This window comes from Hibiscus syriacus, unplaced genomic scaffold (assembly GCF_006381635.1).
Source record: "Hibiscus syriacus cultivar Baekdansim isolate YM2019G1 unplaced genomic scaffold, ASM638163v2 tig00110893_pilon, whole genome shotgun sequence".
Lineage (NCBI taxonomy): Eukaryota > Viridiplantae > Streptophyta > Magnoliopsida > Malvales > Malvaceae > Hibiscus > Hibiscus syriacus.
In genome coordinates this window covers 6,657,932-6,684,199 of record NW_024062901.1, presented here as the reverse complement: position 1 = coordinate 6,684,199, position 26,268 = coordinate 6,657,932, and the positions used below count along the sequence as shown (strand labels likewise).

The 26,268-nt window shown below is 31.8% G+C and overlaps 1 protein-coding gene and 1 pseudogene across 1 annotated transcript; both read left to right on the top strand.

The window, feature by feature from the left end:
* The first annotated feature begins 886 nt into the window (after positions 1–886).
* Positions 887–10,759, top strand: LOC120145654 (annotated as a pseudogene).
* Positions 10,760–18,225: 7,466 nt separating this feature from the next.
* LOC120145456 (putative phytosulfokines 6) lies at positions 18,226–18,701 on the top strand. Its single transcript, XM_039159285.1, has 3 exons — positions 18,226–18,356; positions 18,435–18,493; positions 18,564–18,701. Exons 1-3 carry the CDS (start codon positions 18,260–18,262, stop codon positions 18,672–18,674), a joined length of 267 nt encoding a protein of 88 aa, XP_039015216.1. The 5' UTR covers positions 18,226–18,259; the 3' UTR covers positions 18,675–18,701.
* Positions 18,702–26,268: the final 7,567 nt, after the last annotated feature.

The window sequence follows — 26,268 nt, the reverse complement described above, 5'->3', positions numbered from 1 at the left end:
AGCAATACCATGGTATTCCTTTTTGTGATAAGGTTTTGTTTTTATCCTTCCCCTGTTTGATGCTGATGTTAGTTGTTCAAATTCATTGTTGTGTAACATATATCTTTCTCAGGATTCTGTTGGAACCAGTTTTACCTGTCACGTCTTTCCCCCTTTTGATTTTCATTGCATCTGTATTTACTATTCAGAATTAAGCTTCGGACAAATCATGTTGCTATTCAACAAGGCAACTTCTTGGTTTCAAATTGTTGAACTAGGCAATTTTCTCCTTTACAGTCCTTGAATGAAGATTGAGCAATAGAAGATTAACTATAGGGAGTACTATGGAAATGTGTTGAAACAAAACCAGAAAGATCATGTCTTATGAAAGAGGATCAGACCAGAGGTGTGTTCCTATTTTTCATCTTTCATGACCAGCGCCACTTGACCATCAGTCAATGACTCAATGCTGCAAATCAGCAAGAAGTTTCTTTGATAATCCAACCAGCAATAGGCATTCCCTGGTAGCAAGCATCTGCATTAAACTGATATTTGACTATTTACATCATCACCTGGCATTATTTGTGCCTATGAGTAGTTGTTTAGAACAGCATTTTATCTTCCACCGAAAATAGATTGTTTTCCTTGAACATAATTTTCCTAAAAAAAGGTTCCCTCAAGATTAGTTTTAGGACCAAACGAAGTTGTCTTTCTGTTGTTTTTAAATCCTTGGAAATTCGAGATGTTCAAACCATCTCTTTGCACTTTGAGATTCTCAGTTATTTAGCATGTCTGGAAAATGTTTGACTGTGCTAGTCACTTAGATACTTGAATAAACCTCCATATTCTTTTAGGACCATGGAAATGAAGTTATTTAAGAGAGACTCTATACGATGCTGTTATAAAGATGGACCATACATTCCTTGGTCCACAAAGAGGAATTCTGCTAACTGGCAAGCAACTAAAAGATCTTGCTTTGACATGGTCCTTTGTTGCTGACAATGCCATATGGTCACTGAGGTATGATTCTGAATGTGGAGATCAAGGCTTGGTGCAATTGCTTTTTATTAGAATATCTCATCCAACAGATCTCACAAGACATGATCTATTCCATGGGGAGAATGGTAACCAAACCAAAGCTATCTCTTATATAAATGCATTCTCTGAATCTTGGTTGCCCTGTCAGTTGATCAAGTGGGTTACTAGTCAGACTGGGATTAGGGACAAAGCAAGGAGCCTGAATGTTACCAGTCCTGTAGCTCTTCTCAGTGAGTTGCCTGCTATCTCTATGCTCCTGTCATTTATTTTCTCTTGTCGAGACTTCAGCACTTGTTTCAATGGATGGTCCAGTTAAGAATGTGTTAACATGCTATGTGATGATACAGAGATATTTTGTTCTTACCATTGTCCAATCAGAACAATAGCCAGGCTGATCTTGAAGCGGCTCGGGTTCGACCTGCACCAGCGGCGGTGAATGGGGAGCAACAACCGGCAAATGAGAATGGCCTGGTGGAGAAGAAGAGGAGGGAGGTTGATGGGGTGAATAAAGGGAGTTCCGCTTCCGCTGCTAACGGGCATACGGTTAATAATGGGGCGGCTTCACAGCCGCAGCAGCCGACTAGGAGGCCGTCTAGGAATGAGGAAGTGGTGGATGTGTTGCTGCAGAATGTTGATGATGACGGATTCGTGGGAAGGCACTCACATATGAAATATGAGCTTAGAGATACTCCTGGTCTTGGTAATTTTCACTGTTGCCTTTCATTTCTCTTTTTTCATTTTTTAAAGTTTGCTGAGAATGAAAGTTTTTTTTTAAAATTTTTTTTCATCTTTTTAGTTAAATGGGTATGCTTAATTTTAATTTTTGGAACAATACTTTCTCTTTTCATTGATTTATTTTTCTATTATGGGGGTTAAAAAGCTTGTGCATTTATTGGTTTTAGAGGCAATACTTATTTGGTTTCTTTATTTTCTAGGGTTTTAACCATTTTGGGTTTATAGCCAATCTGATCTGCTCTTTGTTTAATGTTATTGCTGATTTTTTTATACTTTTGATGTATCATTGCTTGTAAAATTGTGATCATGAGGCTGATGATTTGGTGCCAAACTAACAAATTTATCTATTCATTTATGTTCATTTTGATGACAATTAGATTCTATTGGAAATGTGATTTTTTGGTGATTTGAGAATAATTATGTTTGGACTGCTGCTTTTTTCCTTTTCAGTTCCTATTGGTCTTTACGGGTTCCAGCATTATCTTTCAATGTTGGGTTCATTGATTCTTATCCCGCTCGTTATAGTTCCGGCAATGAGTGGCACTTATGTGAGTGGTTAAATTATGTTTTATTTCAATTTGAAGAACACACATTTGGGAATTTAGACTGTGGATTGCTTGATCTGATTGGATTTAGTGGTTGTAGGAGGATACTGCAAATGTGGTGTCGACTGTACTCTGTGTCTGGAGTGACCACACTATTGCATTCATTCTTGGGGTCACGGTTGCCTCTGTTACAAGGTTCATCATTTGTTTTCCTGGATCCTGCATTAGCGATAATCAACTCTCCAGAGTTCCGAGGACTAAATGGAAATGTACGCTTCTATTTTTTTGGGGTCATAGTCAGGGTTTCAATTAGCAGCCGAATAGCGGTGTCGCGGCCGTTATATCGCGGTCCTGCTATCAAATGTATTTAACCCTTTTTATATGGTTTTCTTTCATAGATATCACGCTGACAATAGGGGGTCCAACTCTGTATTTAACCCTTTTTATATGGTTTTCTTTCATAGATCGCAAATATCAACGTAAAAGTTGAAAATGAGGTCCTGCTATCAAATGTATATGATGGTAATGACAGTCTTTGGTAAAATACATTGTAACAATCAACTGCATTTTTTCTTTGGGTTTGAACAAATAAATGGTTAAAATGAAGACTCAATCATCTAGAGCTTTTAAAACTTAGTAGAGTTTGGTTCTTGGTTCATGTAAATAACTGCAGCGCTTTTACTTTTTCAATATTCATTTACTCTGATTAACTTTGTTTTGATTCTGAAATGGTGAGGTTAGCTTTTTACCAAAGCAGACATAATTCAAGTACTACCCTCCACCTGTATTCCATGTTCTGCAACTATGAAGTGGCGTTAAAGCTACTTTATCAGGGCTACAATAAGATGCACCAACAGAAAACCTAATGCAAACCTGATTCTGAAGCGGCTTATATTGTAACTTTTTTGAAAAGAATCTGATAACCTTCTCTAAACATCACATCAAATGACATTAATTTAGCTGTTCGGTCATCTCATACTAATTCTGCATGTTCTAAAATCTGCCCACTGAGTGTTAAGTATAAACCTAGCTCATTTGTGTTTCCTTTTGCAGGTTAATCAACCCAGTAGTCATTGCACCTACCGTTGCGGCTGTTGGACTTTCTTTTTATAGTTATGGTTTCCCACTAGTGGGTAATTGTCTTGAGATTGGTGTCGTGCAGATATTGTTGGTTATTATATTTTCTCTTGTAAGTTTCTGAAGCTTATTTCATCTTTTTAAAGTTTTTGTTCCTTTCTAATTACTGCCGATCATTTTATTGTATGCTAGATAATTACAATCAGAACATTTATTTGTTACGTATTTGTGAGCTAAAAAAACAATTGAAAATGTCTAATTTTTGCAGTATCTTCGTAAGATATCTGTTCTCGGCCATCACATATTCCTAATCTATGCTGTAAGTTTACAACCTCATCATTATGCACGCTTTGTTTTAGCTTTTGGTATGCATTTTTAATGCATTGGCACATGTATTTTCTGACCATGATATGGATTTTTTGCTAACTGCCAGGTCCCTTTGGGCCTTGTAATCACTTGGGGAGTTGCTTTCCTTCTCACTGAAGCAGGAGCTTATAGCTATAAAGGCTGTGATACGAATATCCATGTCTCAAATATAATATTTGAGCATTGCAGAAAACATGTCTCGAGGATGAAGCATTGTCGAGTTGATACATCTCATGCATTCAAATCTTCCCCACGGTTTAGGTTTCCTTATCCATTACAATGGGGAACTCCTGTCTTCCACTGGAAAGTGGCCATTGTTATGTGTGTGGTTTCAATAATTGCCTCAGTAGATTCTGTCAGTTTCCTATCATCTATAACATTGATACATCTACTGTAGATTCGTAAATTTGTTGCAATTGGAACTCCTGTCATATATTCTAATTCTTTTACACGAGTAGCATCAGCACTATTGGTGCTGATTCATGTTCTGTTGTGGGTTAGCATTGCTTACATGGTTTCTAAAGATCCTGGAATTTCTATGCAGATAAAAGTGCTAAAAGATTTTGGTTCAGACTACCAAGAGATGAGATTATATATATACCTTAACCATGGTGCTGGAAATAGAATAGTGGCTGAAACTGTTGTAATCTAAGTGAATAAATCGAGAGAGAAGGAAAGAATAATGGAGTTAGGCCATCTCCATCTCTCATCTCTATTCTAGAGCATCTCTATCTCTACTCCAGAGATGAAACAGTAATTCATCTCCAGCTCTATCTCTACATTACCATTAACTCTACTTTATTCACAATATTTAACTATTATAATATTTTTTTTATAGAAGTTGGAGGTCTCATTAAAAACTCCCTTCGTATTCGTTCACATACTAAAAGTATATTAACGAACATTGGAAGGAAGAAAAGAGTACCTCAAATTTTATTGATAATATTACCCGATACAAAAGACACCACGGAGTAACCTCACATGGTGATGTACACCATTACAACAAAGACCTTAACTTCAAATGACCTCATCCAAAGCCACAGTCTAATCACCATACTCCTAATTACACCACCAGCAGTAGGAATAAAACATCGCAACATAACATGATACAAATTAAAAGCAACACCTACAACCGTAAAGACAAACAAAACCACAATTGAAGAGACAAGATCAATGAGACTCGTCTTCTTCAGGAGCCCAAGAGTTTGGTTTGAATGAAGGCTCTATCTCATGCACCATGACCTTGAAGAAGTTGTCACCAACCTTCAATTCCACTAACGCATCAATTCTCGAATCAGCCTTTGTGAGGACTTGAATTTTTGCCCTGTCAAAGGTTGATGGAGAATGACAACTTTCGTCGATAGCTAGTAGTAAACCCCACTTCTCAGCAATGTTCTTGAAAGTATCCCAATTCCATGCGTGAAAAGGAACACCCTAGCAAACTAACCATACTCGACGACACTCCATTACCAAACTTTCTGACCAAGCTTCGACTATTGAGAACCACTCTGCGAGAATCTTTGATTTATCGTTCTCCACACTTCTCAATGAAGCATTGTCTTCGAAAATCATTAAAATCGCATTAGCAGCAGCTCTCATTAAGGTGAAGCCAGTGAGGCCCTTTGCTTGCATTTGTCTAGCGAGATGACCAATTTTGACAAAGTCCTTGCACCACCCCACTAGACAATTACTCAACACCTGAAGTTTTTCTTTATCTATAACACCTTCAACTTTATAAAGATTCTTCCTCGAATCATCTTCCAACCCGAACTTGTGAAGAACACTTGTCGAGGACTTCCTCCAATAGGAATGTCGAGGTTTGAATTTAACGAAAAAAAACCAATTTTGCTGCCGTCTATATGAGAGCCATTCATATTTGAGATCGCTATCTTTGCTTCTTCAATTGTAGCGTAGCGAACAAAACCAAAGCGTACCCCATTCAAATTCCTTTTTTTAGGAATGAAGGCATCCATAACTCGACCGTGTGTACCAAATATATATCCAAGTCTCTTCCAATGGATCTTCTCCGAAAGGTTCTCAATGAATAACGAGACGCATCCATTACTATACCCATTCCTACCGTTTATATGACCTTCATTCTGCCTGTTATGAAATCCGTTTCTTCTCCGTCTCGCTACTTCATAAGATTTTTCGTTGGAATACCCCTTCTTGATTCCATGGTGATCCACTTCAGCTGCAGAAAGAACGGGTGTTGCCTCCACTAAAGAAAGCTTCTCCATCCTATAATTCCCATCTTGCGAAGGAGACATACCACTGTCATCAATCCTAACCACAGGAGGTTGACAGTGTAATGTTTCTTTAACAGCGTATTTTTCCAAGGAATTGGTTGATAAAGGACGTTCACTCGACCTCGCAGAAATTTCTCTTAAGTTTTGCTGATTATGGTGGGAAGGACAGTGCCTGTAGGTAGTGCCGTCGGACTCAACTGTCCAACCAGCCTCCCGGGCCAAGGCTGCCAGAACAGCGTTCATATCAGAACGCACGGGAAGAGAGAAATCACCATATTGCCTCAAACCGGCCAGCAAACATCTGGTGAAAGCACACATGTTCCGTTTCCGAAGCTTAGTCCTCTCCTTTTCAATTTCCCTCCCACGCTTTTCCTTACCGTAGTAGGAGAAACCATATCTGCTGTTACTCCCAGAAGTTTCACCTGCCGCTCCTGATGCATCTCTAGTTCGCCTAGGCTGAGACGGGGGTTGGGGCTCCATGGAGAAATCTGGAAATGAACAGAAAGTTGGAGGAAAGGGTTTTTCCTTGCCGAACCATATTTCTGGAAAATAAAGGATAATATAAAATGATTCTCGACACAGGGTAGGAGGGTTCTGGACGCAAGACGACGCTGATTCTAGTGGAGAAACTATGGTGTGCACAGGCGACGGAAAGCGGCTAAAAATGGCAGTGGGCTTCTTGAAGATCTGCGTTGATTGAAAGTCTCAAATGCAAATCTAAGGCCAGATTTGATATCACAGATAACCGGCGATCTTCACAGGAAAAAATCAACGTCAAATGGTGGTCGGAGTGTGGTGGCGGACGGTTGACAGCGGCGGCGTGCGGCGGCTGACGACTGGTACCGGAGAAGAGAATAATAATCAAAAGCGTCTGGGCTCGTGGAAATTTGAAATTTGAAATTTGAAACACCTAGGTTAGAGAGAAGCTGGAGCTTCTCTCACTATCAAAACATAGACGTGTTAACAATTTTATTTCAAGTGATATGTTTTTAATTACACTATTATAATATTAATTTTGTAAATTTAAAAAAATCAGAAAAATATAAAAATCAGAAAAAATACAAAAAAAATAGTATGATTATTTATCTAATTTCAATATATTTTTATCTATCTTATAATTTAATTAAAAATATAAAAACATATTTTTGTAGCGTTGCTACAGTAGCACGCTACATGTAGCGTTGCTGTTTCATGAAACTCCAAAGTGGAGTTGAGTTTGGTGCAGCGTTGGAGTGCTCTACTATAGCGATATGCACCACAGTAGAACAGCGTTGGAGATGCTCTTAAAGCAAGAAAAAAAATATAATATCTGGAGTAGGATATGAGAGTTTAAATAGACTGAGTAGCTGACTTCTAATATGACTTTAAAGATAAACTTCTATCTAGATTACAAAGACTCATAAGACTTCTCTAATCATAACTAAGATTAATGAATTCTTTTTGAGATCTATTTGAATTGTGTTGCGATCAATATATAGTGTTAAGATGGTAAATTAAAGGGCACAGATTTTAGGTATTGTAATAATCATGAGGGAATAACAAATCGTTGTAATTGTTGATTGAGATGTCACTTCCATGGTATCCCATTGAAGTGCTAGTATAAGTAGGGATGGGCATTCAACCCGAACCCGACCCGATCCGATCGGGTCGGATTTTTTTTTAAAAAAAAATGAGTTCGGGTTTAGGGTGAAAAATATCTGACCCGACCCGAAAAAATATATAATTTTACCTTATATATTTATGGATAATTACAATAATATCCCTCTATATATAATTTTTTTTCAATTAAATCACTGTTTTTATTGAATAAAAATAATTTTTTTATTATTTCGGGTCGGGTTTCAGGTGGAGACTCCCTTATTGTCGGGTCGGGTCGAGTGGACCAAAAATCCGATCCAACTCGACCCATGCCCATCCCTAAGTATAAGTGCATAGGTTCTTTTTTAATACCTTCTGAGCATTTGGGTTAAATTCATTTTAGTGTGCGTGTAGTTCGGGTAATGTACGATTACGCCTGTGATATAAGATTTTGGTAAGGTTCCTAATAGTTGGCATTGTTTCAGAATATAACGGATGATTTCATTACCTCCTATTCTGTAATGTTATATTCCCATGAGAATGTTATTTTTTTTTTTGACAATTTTATCCGTCAAGTTTATACCTTTTTTTCAACTTAATCCTTTAAACCAAATAAAATACTAAATAAAAAAATTGGATTACGAATTAGACTTCTATTCATACAAAAGATATATTGGTGTATATATTAATTATATTAACAGTATGTGCAGTTGTTTTTAAGCATTGTTTAATATATTAATAATATGTTAAATCTAACATTAGGTAGAGTCCAATGGAAAGCGCTCTATGAACTTTCATATCAATTTCTTCCAATTTAATGTTGAGGACTGAACTTGTTAAGAAATCTATCGCGATGATAATTTAGTGAAATATATTTTTAGGTAATCTTATGTTCTGCCAACCTAACACCAATGTCTGACATTCCATCCAAATAAAACTAACAAGTAATATAACGTACCCAATAAGGTGCCACGTACTTTTACAATCCGGTAATCCAATTCTCAGAGTTAATCCCCCTGGGGGGTTTCAATCACCTTGGTTTACTTTATCTGACTCTATGTTATCATGCTACTGTCAAGTCCATTGACCCATTGCTGGATTTTGCAGAACTTTTGAAAGCTTGTGGATTATAAAATTATCCATTCTATCATATCCGTGCATGTTTATCTTTTTTCATGCCTTCATAATGTGTGTAGTTCTTGAAGTCCCTCTGTGTAGACATAGTGACCTATTAGCCAAATTGACTACATGTGGGGACCTTAGTACCATAAAAGAATTCAGTTGACCTCAAGTTGCAAAAGATTGAACTATGGAAACACATGCATTTTTTGAAAGCTTTTAGAAGATCAAGTTACCAAAAACTTGCGTATTGCATGTATATCTCTTTTTATGCCTCCGTATATTCAGTTCTTGAAGTTCCCTGGGGTCGAACTGGTTCCTGTGTTAACCAAACTGACTCGCAACCAGCGGCTATAAAGCATAAAAGAAATCATGTCTACCTCAAGTTGCAATAGTTTAAATTATTTTCCCCAGATTTTGTAGAAGGCTGCCCATTTTATGTGATTTCAGCATTTACTCATCTTTGTTTCCATTTTGTTGTTTGAAGTTGCTTATATGACCCTGACATACCTGGGTTGCTGAATTTCTTAGGTTGGTTCATACCATGCATCATCATTGCTGGTGTCATCCAGACCTCCAACTCCTGGTGTTGTTAGTAGAGGAATAGGTCTCGAGGGTTTATCGAGTATATTAGCTGGTCTCTGGGGTACCGGAAGAGGATCCACAACACTTACGGAAAATGTGCATACAATTGCAGTGACTAAGATGGGAAGCCTCAGAGCTGTTGAATTGGGTGCATGTGTTTTGATAGTCTTATCCCTTGTAGTTATGTTTTAATCATGTTACCTTCTGAACTTTTAAGATTGTTTCATGAGCTATAACTTGTAATAACTTTGTTAGTCTATTAAAGCTGATGATATATCCTTGTTTGCATAGATCAAATAGTTAAGAGAATTCAAATCAACTTTTAAGACTGTTCTGAAGATTCGATTCTTGTTTACTACGTCACGTATCTTGTGGATTTCTTCTCATAATTGTAAGAATAAAACCCAAAAAAATACCGATAGGAGCTTATTACTAGGAATGTTTCATGCATATGATTTGCGATGTACTTTCCTAGTTTACACCATCAGAAAATGATAGCCTCTTATAACATTGATGGTGGCATTGAGCAAAGAATGCGGAGAAAAATGTTATTGCATGGCGATAAATGGTGCTTACCATTTAGTATGATGGTGGGGTGCTCGGGTTCTTTTTGAAGTAATACTGGAACATCGCTAGTCCAAGGTTAGGGACTATGAACTCGATTTAGCCCTCTTTGTAATCCATATTGAAGAATAATTGTTGTCTCTTGAATTTGCAATGCCTCAAAGTAGTCTTATTATGAAGCATTGGGGAGAAAAAGAAATGCATATGAATTGGACACAATGGTTCAGATTTGAAGCTTTTTTCCCATTATACAGGTAAAGTTGGAGGGTTCATTGCTTCAATTCCTGAGTTGATCGTTGCTGCTCTCCTGTGCTTCATGTGGGCAATGCTTACAGCTTTGGGTTTGTCGAATCTACGTTATAGTGAGGCCGGGAGCTCTCGAAATATCATAATAGTTGGGTATCTTTATTTTTTTGGCTCTCGATACCGGCGTACTTTCAACATTATGGCATCTCTCCAAATTCCAACATGTCTGTTCCAAGTTATTTTCAACCATATATAGTGACTTCTCATGGACCTTTCAGAACAAAATATGAAGGGGTATGCTTTTTTAACTTCGATTCGACAGTGATTCCGGTTTCCTCAGAGTTTTATGTACTTTTGGTGAAAAACAGAAAGCAAATAATGAAGATTGAACCCTCATTAATCTTATTTTGCAGGTAAATTACATTATGAATACATTGCTGTCATTAAACATGGTAATTGCCTTCATTGTGGCAGTTATACTTGACAACACTGTACCGGGAAGCCAACAAGAACGTGGAGTTTACGTATGGTCTGAATCTGAGGCTGCAAGAAGGGAACAAGCAGTGGTCAAAGACTACGAGTTGCCTTTCTGGGTCGGTCGGATTTTCCGATGGGTAAAATGGGTCGGTCTTTGAGAATTCTTTTGTTGCAGAGGGCATTGAAGGCAATGGTTAATCACATGGTACAAGTTCATCAGTAGCCATTCTTTGGGATGACTGGTCAATATTGGTGAATAGGTTGTCTGAACATTTTGCGCACACGATGGAACTGTGTTTTGGGGTTGGCTAATGGGTCTATAGATATTTAAGTTATTTTGTGTACATTGAAAAGGTCCGGGGGGGATCAAGTTGTGTTGTAATTTTAGAAATTATTAAAAGGAAAACCCATTGTATTTATATTCCTATTATTATTTGATCAGCTGCTTCCCAAAGTATTATTGGATTATGAATGTTCCATATAGTTCGAAAGGTTATCCAAGGAAAATTAAATATTATAATGATGCTGAAACGCCGTTTTTTCTTTTTCTTTTTCTAATAGTCCAGGCGGGTAAATTTAATGACCTAACGGATCACGTCCGAATTTATTTTTGTAAACCACGACAAATGCTATAAAAGTGATTAAATTTATCACATCGAAATGATGAGTTTGTCTAAAAATATATTTTTTAATGGTCTCAGGTAAGTGGACTTCATGTGGATCAGTATTTTAATTTATTCCGCGAGTCGACATGATGAGTACATTAAGAAATTATTTTTTTAAAATTCATTAAATATTTTTAAAAAAGGAAATTTAAAAAATTATAAAACTCGTCACGACGAAATGATGAGTTCTTGATAATGCCGAGGAGTGGTCGAATGATAATGGAGCAGGTCTCGTCGAGTACGTCGGGATTTCGCCTTGATTGTCTTCTCTTCATCTTCGTTTGTTTCTTGAAGAGGAGGTGTACTGAACATCACTCCACTTTGAGATCCACCTTTGAAATACGGTGACGGGTTTATGGTATTTGACGCCATCATTGTCGTCATTGACTCGAGTTGGCTACCTTGTTGACCATATATAATATGATCTCATTCACCCACACCTACATGTTCGATCAAAGATGTTTGAGTGCTTTGCATTGCATCCCATGAACTTCCAACCCAATTCGATTGACTCTCAGTTGAAGCATGATATGTATGATAAAAACCAAAACTGGTATGAGATGCAAAATAATCGGTAGAAGCAGAAACATAAGACAAAGATGTCGACGATGATTTCTTGACCTTTGTGCATTTGGCCTTTCCTTTGTGCTACTGTAACTGGCGTAAAAAATGAGAATCGATATCACGACCATGATTGTACCAGAACTAGCTAGCCCGCTACATCGACTTTTTGACCACGTTCGACTAGTGTAGCCTTACAAAGTTTCTAGTATAAAAATGTCATAATTGTCGAGCCCTAATACTAGTTGTGAAACTCAGTAAAATTCTCCAAAATCGAAAGATACTGAATGTGCGCCAAATTATTAGAGTTATCCGATAACAATATCCCTCCAATTAATTGGGCCAGATACGCTCGAGCTGTAAAAATAACTTCATCCTCGGTAGAGTCATTTGTCACATTAAATTCAGATTCCAACCAAGTGATCCGATACCCCCCTCTAAGACCTCTACTGGTGGCATCTTTCCCAAAACTTGGTGAATAATTCCGAACCAGTTGGAATATTTGTGCCTCATTAGTGTCGCACCGTTAACCGTAACACCGAGTTGGTAAGCGACATCTTCCAACGTAATTATCGCTTCACCACTCGAAAAATGAAAAGTATGCTTCTCAAGCCTCCTACATTCAATCAGATCCGAAATTAATGTCGAGTTCACCTTAAAATAACGCAGAAATGTGGTTGGATACAACTAGGATTGTTGTAGATATATAATAATCAACTGATGCAAATATCTTAGTGTCATTCATCGTTGAAGAATGTCTCGTTCTTCTTTCGGACCGAGTTCAATGGAAGAATTATAGACATGATCGAGGCGTAACATTTCATCTCGGATAGATATTTTTCAGAAATTTTTAGAATATACGAGTTTCTCTCAATTTTTTTCTTAAGAAAACAAAATAAAAAATCCTAAAACCCAAACCCAACAACCATAAACAATTAGTTTTTTTTTTCAAAAGTTCCACCAAACTCATCACCTTTAGGTGATAAGTTACATGCTGATCGTTACAGTTGCTCATTGTACAACGTCTATAAAGGCTTTCTTGTAGTTTTTTTTTTAATTTTTTTTTATTTTCGTAAAATATTTAATGAATTAAAAAATAATAATTTCTTAATATATTCGTCACGCACATCGAGTCTCGCTGCATATATTAAAATATTGACCTACATAGGACTCACTTACTTGGGACCATCAAAAAATATTTTCTGATAAACTCGTCACCTCGACGTGATGAACTTTTTAATTACTGTAACATTTATTATAGATTACAAAATAAATTCGGACATGGCCTATTGAGTCAACTAATTTATCCGCCTGGGATATTAGGAAAAAACCCTGAAATTGCAACATGATCTTTCTATTTTATATCAGTCATGCGATCTTAATAAAGTCTATAATTGGTTCTAAGAACGCCTCGAGATTCAGGCGATTGCAGCTGACATAATTAGTAAATATGTTCTTCGTCATGTTAACGTATTTATTGTCTAAGAAGAATTACACTTATTTTTTTTGTACAAATAACTATAGGATTTGCTATGACTTTTTATTATAGTTCAACTGTTACTCAAGCTTTTGCTTCGGTTCAATACATAATGACTGAAATTAATTTTGGTTTGTTAACCGATCAATTCATCGATAGTCTTAATGATGATGTTACGAAGATGACATGCAAAGAAGGGATGATCGATAATTCAATGAAAATATATAAAAAAATTATTAACAAAATATTAGTTGACGTAGTAATTTAAAAATAGGTAAACTACATGATTAATCATTTTTGTTTAAGTTTTGTATATTTTTTTTCTTACTGAATTAAAAAAATATATAGGATCATTGAGGGTTAATTGTCTTTGGACTATTAAAGGATTGTTGACGTGACACAATGAATTTATAAAATTAAAAGGATAAACTACACAGATCATCACTCAACTTTCTTCTCATTCATATTTTGCTCACTTAAATTTAAAACTTTTCAAATCAATAATTCAACTTTATACATGTGCATGCCATAATCCACTACTCAATTCTTTTGAAAGTTGTTCCATGGAAGCAGAATGAAGAGTATAGAATAGTCATGAGAAGTGATTCTCTGGATGGCGAAAATGAAAGCTGCTGCCGGCCATACTTGCAGGCCTCAAATATTTCATAGTTTCAGCATATTCTTCTATCCTGCACAGTTACGACAATGGCAATAGCCAATTACATCAAAGCATTAAGGTCTAAAATATCTTAGTTAAAATTTTTTGCTGAAATAGTATAAACATTGGCAAATATTGGCAATAGACGCTTCTGCTTTTTCATACTTGTGTCCTCCTGAACTGAAGTAACACTGCCGATGTAAAGGGTAGACAAATCAAGATTGTTAATAAGAAGTTTGAAATTCAAAGTCTTTTTCATAGGAATAACGTTCAAACCTTGCATTCAATCTGTCATGTCTGTTATGCTATGCCATCCTTTTCCATCTTCTCATTTTAGAGCTCCCCAATATATATATATATTTCGAACGATAAACAAAAAATTAGAAAGCTTTTGGAATAAATTAGATATAAAAGCATTGCTCAAGGACCTATTTGATGTTTTCGTGACCAATTTCTTATTTTTGAAACTTTAAGGGTGAAAATGAAAAATTATTTAAACATTAGTGACCATTTGTATAATTTATTCTTTTTTATTTTATAAATTCACCTTGTCACCTCAACAATCCGTTATAAAGCTAACGAAAGTTAACCCTCACTAACCACATCTTAATTAAATGAAAACAAAAGTGAGTAAATCTTAATTAAATAAAAACGAAAGTGACTAAATATTATATTTTTTTAAATTCAATGAGAAAAAATATATAAAACTTAAACCAAAGTGAGCATTCATGCAGTGTACCCTTTAAAAATTAATAAAAAAAAGTCACATCACTATAAATTAAAAAGACAATGATGGAACCAACAACTAGTTGGTCTAGTGGGATGAGGCACTAGGTCTCTTAAGTAATCTCAGGGGTTCGAATTCTGGCGTTTGCGAATGGAGCAAACTGGGTTGGGAGGGTCACCCTTGCCTCTGCAGTACCCGATCTGAATTAGTCGGTCAATAGATCGAATATCAGTGATTAATTAAAAAAAAGACAAGGATGGAGATTAAAAAACAAATATCTAAAGTTTAGTAAATAAATTGTTTTTTTTTTCTAATTTTCAATGACTAAAATGAGAGTGAATAAAATTAAGTGATCAATTTGTAATTTACATTGTACTTTAAAAATTAATCTTATTTTTCTCTCAATCTCTACTTCAGCATGAGAGTATTTTCATCAAACTTTCATCTTATGGAGCCGCCATGGTTGGTAACTTTCCATTTTATATTAAGGAGAAGAGCCTTTTTTTTACATCAATAAATGACTTATCAATTAGGTTTAGGGATGGGCTTGGTTTTTTGGTACACCCGACTATATCCGAGAATAATGAGTCTTCTACCCGAGACTCGACCCTATTCGACCAAAATAAGTTTTCACCCGACTCGATATATAACTTAAAAATCTAAATCCGACTCGATCTAAAATAATAAAAAATTGTTTTTATTCAATAAAAACGACTTAATTGAAAAAAAAATAATATATAGAGGGGTATTATTATAATTATTTCTAAATATATAAGGTAAAATTATTTTTTTTGGGTAGGGTCGGGTCGGGTATTTTTCACCCTAAACCCGAACTCGACCGAACCCGAACCTGATTTTTTTTTAAAAAAAATCTGACTCGATCGAGTCGGATCGAAACCTGTCAAGTTTGAGTCTCATGCTCATCCCTAATTAGGTTTGATGAAATAATTCATTCAAGTTTGGACCGGAGGACATTAAATGTCACATGGATTAAAGGCTGGTAAACCAGATGAACCTCATTGCGTCTAATTTCTCCATTTTATGTATGGATAAACTACTCGTATTACTATTTAATTATTGTCACTTTTTATTATAACGGTCTATTTTAAAATTTTATTAATTAAACATCTAATTATTTAAATGTTTCAATTAAAATATTTGTTATTAATTTTTAACTAAAATGATAAGATGATTGTTAAAAATTGATATAATTGTTTATTTAGATATTAATATTTATACATTTTATTAATTTAATATTTATTTGTTTTTATAGAAATAAGAACCTCGTTAAAAACTTCCCTCGTACCAATTATAAAAAAAATATTGTCTGATAGATATTTATTACGAATTATAAAAAAAGCCTCAATGAAACATCAGAACCATGTAACACCAGGAGATAAAAGCAAAACATAACCAAAATCACGTCCGAAGAAAGGGACAATCAACCAATACCCCTTTTGGCAAGAAGATCAGCATCAATGTTGCAGCTTCTCTCGATGTGGCGAACAATGACATGTTTGGAAAGAATATTATAAACAGTATCCTGGACCAAAGAAGAAAATTTAACGTGCGACGATTTAATATACGGTTAAAAAAAGACGTTATCGAAAATATTATTATTTTTTAATATTTCTAATAAAAATTTACTTAAAATATTATAATTTTTACCGAAAATATTATTATTTTTTAAAAAAGAGAAGCATATAATGACCATTTTCAAGTTATAAAAATGAGGTCAAAACAAAGAAAAGCACCATCCGACAAGCACTAATAAATTAAAATGGTTCCTCACTCCCAAACCATTGTGTTCAACAAAGATTGGACATCATTTTCTCCATGCAAATAAATTCCATAGCTTCTCAATGCCATGAAAAAACCAAAAAGTAGAAGGGAAAAAAAGTTTAATATAAAAATATCACTAAAGCATAATTAAATAATTGTTTTAGCTTTTTATTAATAGAATAATTAAATTAAAAGGATCGACTTCGTCTCTATATTACCCTTTCATATTCTTTTGTATTTTTAACATCACTAGTTAACTAATAATTTTTATAAATAAGAGGACATTTTTGTCTCATAATAAAATATTTAAAATAAAATAATAAAATAATTATTTAACCATACAGTATATATATTTAAATAGTTTAAGTGATCATTATAAGAAAACGTATACACTAATATAATTGCTTTTAACCCAAAATATTTTTAAAAAAATAATTTCTCATTTTACATGTGAGACTACTAAATCAGTTCACATTATATACTTTTATTATTATAAGAAAATAATTATAATCACACACTTTTCAAAAGAAATGGTACTTTGTTTAAAACAAGGTGATGATGGGCAACAACTGTCAGCATCTCCAGAAGGTAAACTTTGGGGCCACTGTTAAGCATTAATATTACCATCGATTTTTGCAGAGTTATTGGATTTTACTAGGACCATTATCATCATGCAGACACTGACTATACCCTCTTCGAAAGTCTCTTTCTCTCCACTTTCATCATTAATACCCCAAGCATAGAGTCATGATTGTAGTCTTCTAGGAGCATCCCAAACCTCTAGCCCTATAATGTATAGAATAAAATATTAAAACGCTCTCGATTATAAAATATTATTTTATTAAATATCTTAATTATTATATATTATAAAATAATTATTTAACTATTACTTATTATTTTGTTTAATCTTTTAATTATTAAAAATTATAAAATAATCACTTAATTATTCATTATATCTTAAACTTATTTTTTTATTAAGAAATTGATGATCGTATAAGATTATGAGATCATATTTTATCATATCACAGTTAGCAGGTTAACGTTTAACTTATAATACTGACAAATTTTTAACATAAAATGACGAGTTTAGAATATAATGAATAGTCGGATAATAGTTTTGTAACTTTTAATAGTCAATGAACTCAACAAAGCAATACTCTTTAATCGAATAATCATTTTATAACTTTTAATAGTTGAATTACTTAATAAAATAATTTTACATAATCGATGAATCATTTATATACTTTGTCCTAATATATATTTATCTAAGATGAATAAAACTCAACTCGAAAAAAATTCAAAATTTTTCTACCTTTATTAAATATCTAAAAACTAAATTCAAATGAATTTTACTCCTTTCAAAAAAAAATATTCAAGTTTAATTCGAGTTATAAAATAGAATTTAAATATCTTATAAATTTTATTAATTAGTGGATTTATTTTTAAATTTGAGTCAAATATTTTAACTTTAAATGGTATATGTATATAATATATAAAATATATGAACAAATATATATGTATATTACATGTGATTATTAAAAATTGTTTCAATTGAAATTAAATAATATAGTAATATTATAAATATTTATTATTAAATTTATACAAAAATTCAAATAACTCAAACCAGCTTGATTAAATTTGAAAAAAAAAATTATAAATTATAACTCCTCAATTTAATTAAATTATAAATTATAACTCCTCAATTTAATTATTTGACTTAACTCGATTGAATACTTACACCCTACTAAAAGATATATTTATCCAAAGTCTCCACTGTTGCCATTCAACACTCTCTAGTTGAGCATAGTGTTTCTAAGGCTGAAATTAAAGCATGAAGAGAAGCTTTCTTTTTACTGTTCTCATCATCTTTTTCATAGTCCTCATTTCCTCTTCCCATATGTCGGCTCGTTTCTCGGGAAACAAACAACGTGAGAGTTTCTTCTTAGTTCTTATATTCACCTTCCTTCTTCACTGATCACGACTAAAAGTTTTAGCATCTTCTGCAGGAGAAGAGGAGGTGGAGCTTAGTCAAATTACAGATATGGAGGGCATTGAACTAATGAATGTAAGTTCAAACTGCATCTTTTTTTCATCAACTTGATGTGCATTTGAATGTTTTTTCTAATTCTTTGCAGCAGCTAATGGGGATGGAAGCTTGTGATGAAGGAGACGATGGATGCTTGAAGAGAAGAATAATTGCAGAGGCTCACTTGGATTACATTTACACCCAGCATAATAAGCCTTGAGATTTTTCCATTTAAACAACACTTGATTCCAAGTAATTCCCCTTTTAAATGTTTGATTTGATTCTATTAGTGCTTGTTATCGTTCATAGTTTGATAATCCTAATTAATGTTGTTGAACGCTAAATCGTTTGATTTATTGTCTTTCCTTGGTATTTGCAGAAGCAAGACCTGCCTCTTTGTGTTTTATAGTTGAAATAGAAACATTGGTAAACTAAGTCTTTAGGTTATCCTACTACTCAGATGGTTCTGTATTGGTTACGGTTTAGTCACATATTGTTATAAATTAATAGTGATAGTCACTTTATAAATTAATAGTGATATTGACGTTTCGTAATATAATATCATATTATTAATAAAAAATAAAAATATCACATCAATAATTTTATTAATTTATTATCGATAAAAATAAAAGCAAAATATAATACTATGTACGATTTAAAAAAAATAAAACGATTAAAACAAAACCATATGAATAATTAAATGACTGAATCCGTACTTTATCTTAGAAAGATATAAGTTGAAGATATATGCTTTAAAATTATGGAATTTTTTAATGAATATTCAAATTTAAACTTGAATAAAATTATGAAACTTGTTATATAATTTCTGTGATAGAAGAGGGATGTTATTTTCTTAGAGATTTTGGGTTCATACAATTTAATTTATTGATCAATTTATTCAAATCAAGTAAAAATAAATTATATAATTTTGTAATACTAGTCACTCTTCACTAGAGATGCATATAGCCGGATTTAAATTCGATCTGGATCGGATAAAAATTGATCCGGTTTTTTCATTAAACCAAAAAATCGGTTTATAAAAAAATCGGTTCGGATCATAACCGGTTTGGAAGGTCGGATGATGTAACCGGTGTAACCGGTTTCGGTTTAAAAAAAATTAATTTTTTTAAAAAATCGGTTTTTAATCCGGTAAAAAATCCGGTCATCTAATTTTTGAAACTTCAGACCGAATTTTTTTCTTATCCGATTTTTTTCAAATCAAATTTTTATCCGGTTATACTATTCGGTTTTAAAATATCTAATCTGGTTTAAAAAAACCATTTTTTCTCAAATCTGATTTTGGATAATTTTTACGTAAAATCGGATATTCAGATTTTTTGTACACCTCTACTCTCCACCCACCTTAAAATTTTAGTCAAGTAGAAGACGTTGCGTACATATAACATCACTTTGGAATGAATTATAACTCAATCAACACATCATTTTAACATTATCAGTAAAGACTAATTTATACACAATTAGAACGTGTGTGGTATACGTACAATTAGTAACTGCATTGTATCGTCTAACGTGGCACAATAAATTTATGCGGGTTTAGAGTGTTACATCTAAAATCCTCTAAATGTCATAATTATAATGTATTCGGTTGTAAGATTTGTTGGACATCAGAATTTCTTTAACGATCTTCAAAATGTGTGCACTTTCAATACTCTATCGAATAAAAGAAAACCATTGATTGAGAAGTCTATTTGTAGTGTGACACATTCTAAAATATTTATGCAATCTCCACACAAAAGATGGAAGGTATATGTCTCTAATCTTTACCTCTCTACGAATGCTGAAATTAGTGTTTTGTTTTACTTAAAATCTTTAACCATCCAACAAAGATACAATCATTCTCATATTAATTTTAAATAGTTATATAAAATAGTTATTAAAAATATATTTAATAATAAAAATCATATTAATAAAATGATTTTTAATCATGTATAAAAAATATTGTAACGTGTGTCTCGTTTAATCGTTGTATTTTTATTTTTTTGTTTTATAAAATTTTAATTAAAATAAACAATATAATAATTATACGATTTTAAACAATTAAACTAAAAAATATTAATAGATATATAAAAAGTTAAATAATTATAAAAATAAATAAAAATAATTAGCATCATCTTTAGAAATTCAATGATTTTTTATTTACCAGGATCCATGTTAAATGAAAAGTGTAGATCATACAATAAAAATTAATTAAAATGAGATATTTATTTTTAAGATAAAAATATAATGACATTATATGATTAAAATAATAAAAAAAATCATAAATACTTGAAAACACAACTTTTAAATACGTTTCCCTTATTTTTATTTCAAATATTATATACTTTTTTATCCTTTTTTATGCGAAGTAGGAATTAACATTAGAGAATATTTTATACTTGCAATTCACCTGAATTATATTTTTATTTGAACATTTTGTTTTCTTAAAACATGCGGTAAGAATATTTGCAATTTTAAGAGTTTTCACTTCACATTTTTTAAAATCAGACTACGTCGCACATATAATATAGAAGAAAAATTCATGTAAAAGATTTATAAAATTTGTTTTGCAAATGATCATAGATAATATCAACAACCAATTGGTCTAGTGGGATAAGTCATTAGATCCATTAAGATTGCGAATGGAGTAAACTGGGTTGGGAGGGTCGTCATTGCCTCTGTAGTATCCGATCCGGATTAATCGATCCACGATCCTCGGCCCTCTCAACTCAATTTGATTCGAAACCCTGACATTACAAAATGATATAATACCTCATCCCACTAAACTAACTGATTATTGGTAAATGGTAATGTAACACCCTTAACATGTATATGTCCCAAAATATGAGACAAAGATGTTACACTATTCACTTTGACATTTCTTCAAAAAAAAAAAAAAAATAGAGTGAAATTTTGTTTCATTATAAACTTTCAATTTAACGATTAAAATCAATTTAATTAATCACGAAAAATCGTAAAATAATATTTTTATCATTAAATTTAAATATGATTTTAGGCAGATAGTTTGATATTGTTTCATAACCTAAATAAAACTACCTAAACACTACCTGATTTTAAAACCAATCAGTTATCATTATAAAATACTATTCATTTATACTATCAAGCATAATTAATACTAACCAAAATAAAGCAGAACTAATTTACTATTACAAACCATTCTAACTAATCTATCAGAACAACTAAACTATCATAATATACATGCAACTAAAAGTCAAAAACAACAACATAGATGCCTTAATAATAATGTGGGTAGGTAAGATATCCAAAACGATGCTCGAGAGACTCCTCACTTCACGTCATTTTTCTTATTTGAACCTACCCGTGAAAATTAACACACGCTAAATAAAACTTAGTGAGGTAGTAACACAAGTAAAGTGAGATGAAGCATAAAATATCATAATTACTTCAAAACATTAAAATATCATAAATGCCTCAAAATAATAAATGTAACTCAAATAAAATCATTGAACTTTCAAAACGATTTATTCTAGTTATTTTCTTCCTCAAAAACCTGAAAATCATTATCTCATGATTTTATCAAAATCATGTTAATCATGTAAGATACAATAATCATTTTATATTCTTTTTCTATTCAAAACACATTTCAGAACTTTCATATTTCATATTTCTTTTAAATACTTTTCAGAATTTTCACATTTATTTTCATAGCCTAATATATATGTAAAAGAATAGAAGGTACGCGAGTCGAACATAATGTGCGTACTAAGCACCAACGATGCCATCATCATCATTAGAATATGCACTCTAAGTGCAATCATATCATTTGCACAAATGTTGTCTTTCTTTAATGTACACGAATGTACTAGATCATCATCATAATTACTTAATGGCATGCAAAATATACCTATGACTCTCCATGCAACATATAATGTGCTTTCATATTATTTCATATTCATTTAACAATAAAATATTTCCAATTCAAAATCATTTTTAATTCATCATTGTAAAAATCATAACTTGGACAGTTCACACCCTAAACCATTTATAAAGCATTTATTTAAGCATTATGGAAATATCCCATAATTAACATAAAATCATTCTTTAAAAATAATGAGGTTGACTTATCGCAAGTCTTCCTCGAATAAATAAATTGCATTCACCTTTGTCTCGCTACGGACCTTCTATATGATCAGCTTTTACTCATGTACTTTTTCCTTCTCTTTCGAATCACTAGGATCACAAGGTTTGTCGTAGTCTGTACGACATCACATAAATAACACAATGTTAAAAATATATGTTAGTATTTTACTAACATAATCTAAACCCAATAATAAAATCCATAAATTATATTTAATACTTGTTGGATATAAAAATCACTTTAATATTCAATAACAACTTCAATATTTTCAACATGACTCTTCAATCCCTTATATTTCCATATTCATCACCAAACTACTCAACTTTCATAAACTTTACAATTTAGTCACCACTTATGAATTTTTTTAGAATTCATACCAACTTTTCTAATTAATTCAAAATGGTCCTTCACCACTTTATCCAATACTAAAATTTTTAGCATTAAAATAAATTATTCAATCTAGTACTTTAACATTTGCAAGCTTGTAAAACAATCCCCAAACTTTCCAACCCATTCGAATTAATCACTAAACTTTCCCAAATTTGCAATTTTGTTCCAATTCAACATTCCAACTTAAAATTCAACATTCAAGTAATGATTTCCATCATAATACATCCATAATTAAGCATTTATACTTCAATGTCCCATAATTTCCAAAACTTACAAAATAGTCCCTTTACTATCCCGATGTTTCAAATTGATCCAATTTAACTTCCAAAACATGTAGAATCATTCTAATACCATTTATAAGCTTAGGGAAAATTTTCAATATTTTTCTCTAATTTTTTCCATGGTCGAATATAATAAAGTGTATCTAGCTTGATTTTCAACTTGATTCAAACATGAATTCATCTTCTAATAGATTTTATTCATCAAACATGCTTGGCAGCTACACAGTAACATCTACTAAATCAAAAATCCATCATTAAATCATTGAAATCCAACTTGTTCTTCATCCACCCTATAACCAAACCAATGATCCAAGCAAAAAACCATGAAATATTTATACGAAAAGATAGATAATTTGTTGTAGATTAATCTATTTCACACCTTAGTCCAAAAACCTAACAAAATGGCTTTAAAATGAAAAAAATAATTTTTTTTCTTACCTTAGCTATGGAGGCCACGGTTTGGAGGAGAAAGAAGAGCAAATTTCTTTATTTTTCCATCAAAATATCATGATACACTTGTCTTAAAACTAATTAAAATGAATTTTTATGCTAAAGACCATTTTACCCTTTAAAAATCGTGATAATTGTCAAATTACCATGCCACTTTTCCATATCATCATTCAAAGTTAAATTTGAACAAAATATTCATTCTTTCTAATTTTATCCTTGTAGTTTTCTCGAATTTACAATCTAGTCACTATAATCCAATAATCTTTGTTTAACATGGAAAATCAATTTAAATCCAAAAATCCATGTTAAATTTCATTTTTCTAAATTATGGAAATAATATTTCCAACCTATTTATATCATCCTTCAAATTTTTGTAAAATTCTGGTTCGATCCAGTTATCCGAACTCTTATCAGACTTTACTGCTTTATAGCTTTTAATACAAATCCTGAATCGAAATTCTGATCCCACAAAAATGTCAATTTCTTAATAAACTATTCATTTATAGGATAAAACTTTTTTTGGGAAAATTATCACTTTGGTCTTTAAACTTTTTTTTCCCAAATTTTATACTTTGGCCACTAAACTTTTAAAATTTACATTTTTGGTCACTAACTAAAATTTAGAATATTACATGTAATTCTTAACTTTTAATTTATCTTCAATAATAACTTTAGTTATGTATTTAAAATTTATATAAAATAAAAAGAGAATATTATATATTTTTATAATAATATTCATTATCATTTTGAAAAATAATTTTTTAAATCTTTTCCTAAGTAAACTGTTATGTTATATGATATTATTACATAATTTTAAAAAGTTAACAACTTCAATTATGAGCAATCAAATTTGGTTGACTGATTAAATTATTTATTTTTGTTCCTTCATATTCTCTTATGTAATGAGTTCTAGATCAATTAAGAGTTTTCTTTTCTTCTTTTTCTTCTTCAAGAGTCTTCATTCTCCTTCCATATATGATTATGATTAGATTTAGAATTTATAAAAAAAATACTTCAATTATTATCAATAATATAAATAAAACCTAAAAAATGACTCCAGTTTAGGTTTATTTTTTCTTTTTGATTAAGCTAAGATGATTACAAATATAGTATATGTTAAACACTCGATCATCCTGCTGCAGTGGCTGGTGTTCGAACTCGTGACCACTAGAAACGACAATAATTCCTTTAACCACTAATGTAAGTTGGTTCGTGCGACTCCGATTTAAGTTTTAGTTTTATTTTTAATTTTATTGAAATCAATATAAGATGGGATATATATATAAGATCTAAGGACTAAATGCATTTTATTTTTTCACAAATTTTTAGGCACAAGTGTAAGAGAAAAATGATTAATTAAATCAATAAGGGTAGATTACACATTTAGTATATAAATTATCAGTTTTGATTCATTTAGTACCTAAACTTTTAATTTTTTTTTCAAAATCATACCTAAAATTTAGTTTTTATTTCATTTTAGTACCTATGTCCAAAATTCAACGTTAGGTTTCGAAAAAAATTTAAAAGTTTAGATACTAAAACAAATCAAAATTGATAGTTTATGTGCTAAACGCGTTTAAGTATGATTTTGAAAAAAATTAAAAGTTTAAGTACTAAAACGAATAAAAAATGATAGTTTAGTAGATATTAAAATACAATTAAATAAATAGAATACATAGGCCGTAAAAATGTAATTGTTCTAAATTTTACCAATCCATTAAATTGTTGGGTACTAAGAAAAAAAAGGAATAAACTACATAGTTCATCCTCAACTATCTTTTTACTTCTATTTTAGTTATTATAATTAAAAAAATTCAATTTAATCATTTAACTTTTGAAACTCTTATTTAGGTCACTTCACCGTTAAAAAATAAATAATGTTGTGACACGACAACTTACCCCAAAACAACATCGTTTTTTATCCCTACATAAAACCAAATTTAATTTAAAACGACATCGTTTTGGTTTTCCATAAAAATTATTTTTCCTATTTCTCATTCTTTCTTCTTTCCTTTTTTTATTCTTCTTCATCATTCTCTTTTTCTCTCTCTCAAACTAAACCAACTTGGAATTCTATGTAGCATTGGACATTATTCTGACCATTGTCAACCACAGTCTTTAAAGACGATGAGTCTCAAAATATCCCATCAAACTCACATGATTCTTTCTAAATGTGAATCCATTATTTGTTTAATTGAAAAACAACTTGAACTCCATAAATCTAGGGTTGATATTATGATCGTCGTACATCATCATGTTTTGATCACCATTTTCATTTATATCGGTGTCAAATGGAAGCTTTTCCTCTCCCTTTTTAATCCTTCAATTTAGATCTCCACGAAACCAATCCAAAAGCTATGAAATCAAATTAAAATTCAGATCAAATAGCCCAAATTTACACCTTTTTCACCATTTGATTATTATCTGATTGAGACATATTACTCTCTATTAAATGTGTCATGTTTTAATAGTTGAAATCTATGATAAGAGACCTAGAGTACTAGAATAAGATAACTTTTAGATTTAAGATTTTTAATTAGGATTTTAAGTCTTGTGATGATAAGATCGACAAGGGT

What these genes read in the sequence shown, in the direction of transcription:
- LOC120145456 (XM_039159285.1), top strand. Translation starts at nt 18,260, where the DNA reads ATGAAGAGAAGCTTTCTTTTTACTGTTCTCATCATCTTTTTCATAGTC. An exon ending in TTTCTCGGGAAACAAACAAC is followed by an intron (nt 18,357 to 18,434) that starts GTGAGAGTTTCT and finishes CATCTTCTGCAG; the next exon opens with GAGAAGAGGAGGTGGAGCTT. An exon ending in AGGGCATTGAACTAATGAAT is followed by an intron (nt 18,494 to 18,563) that starts GTAAGTTCAAAC and finishes AATTCTTTGCAG; the next exon opens with CAGCTAATGGGGATGGAAGC.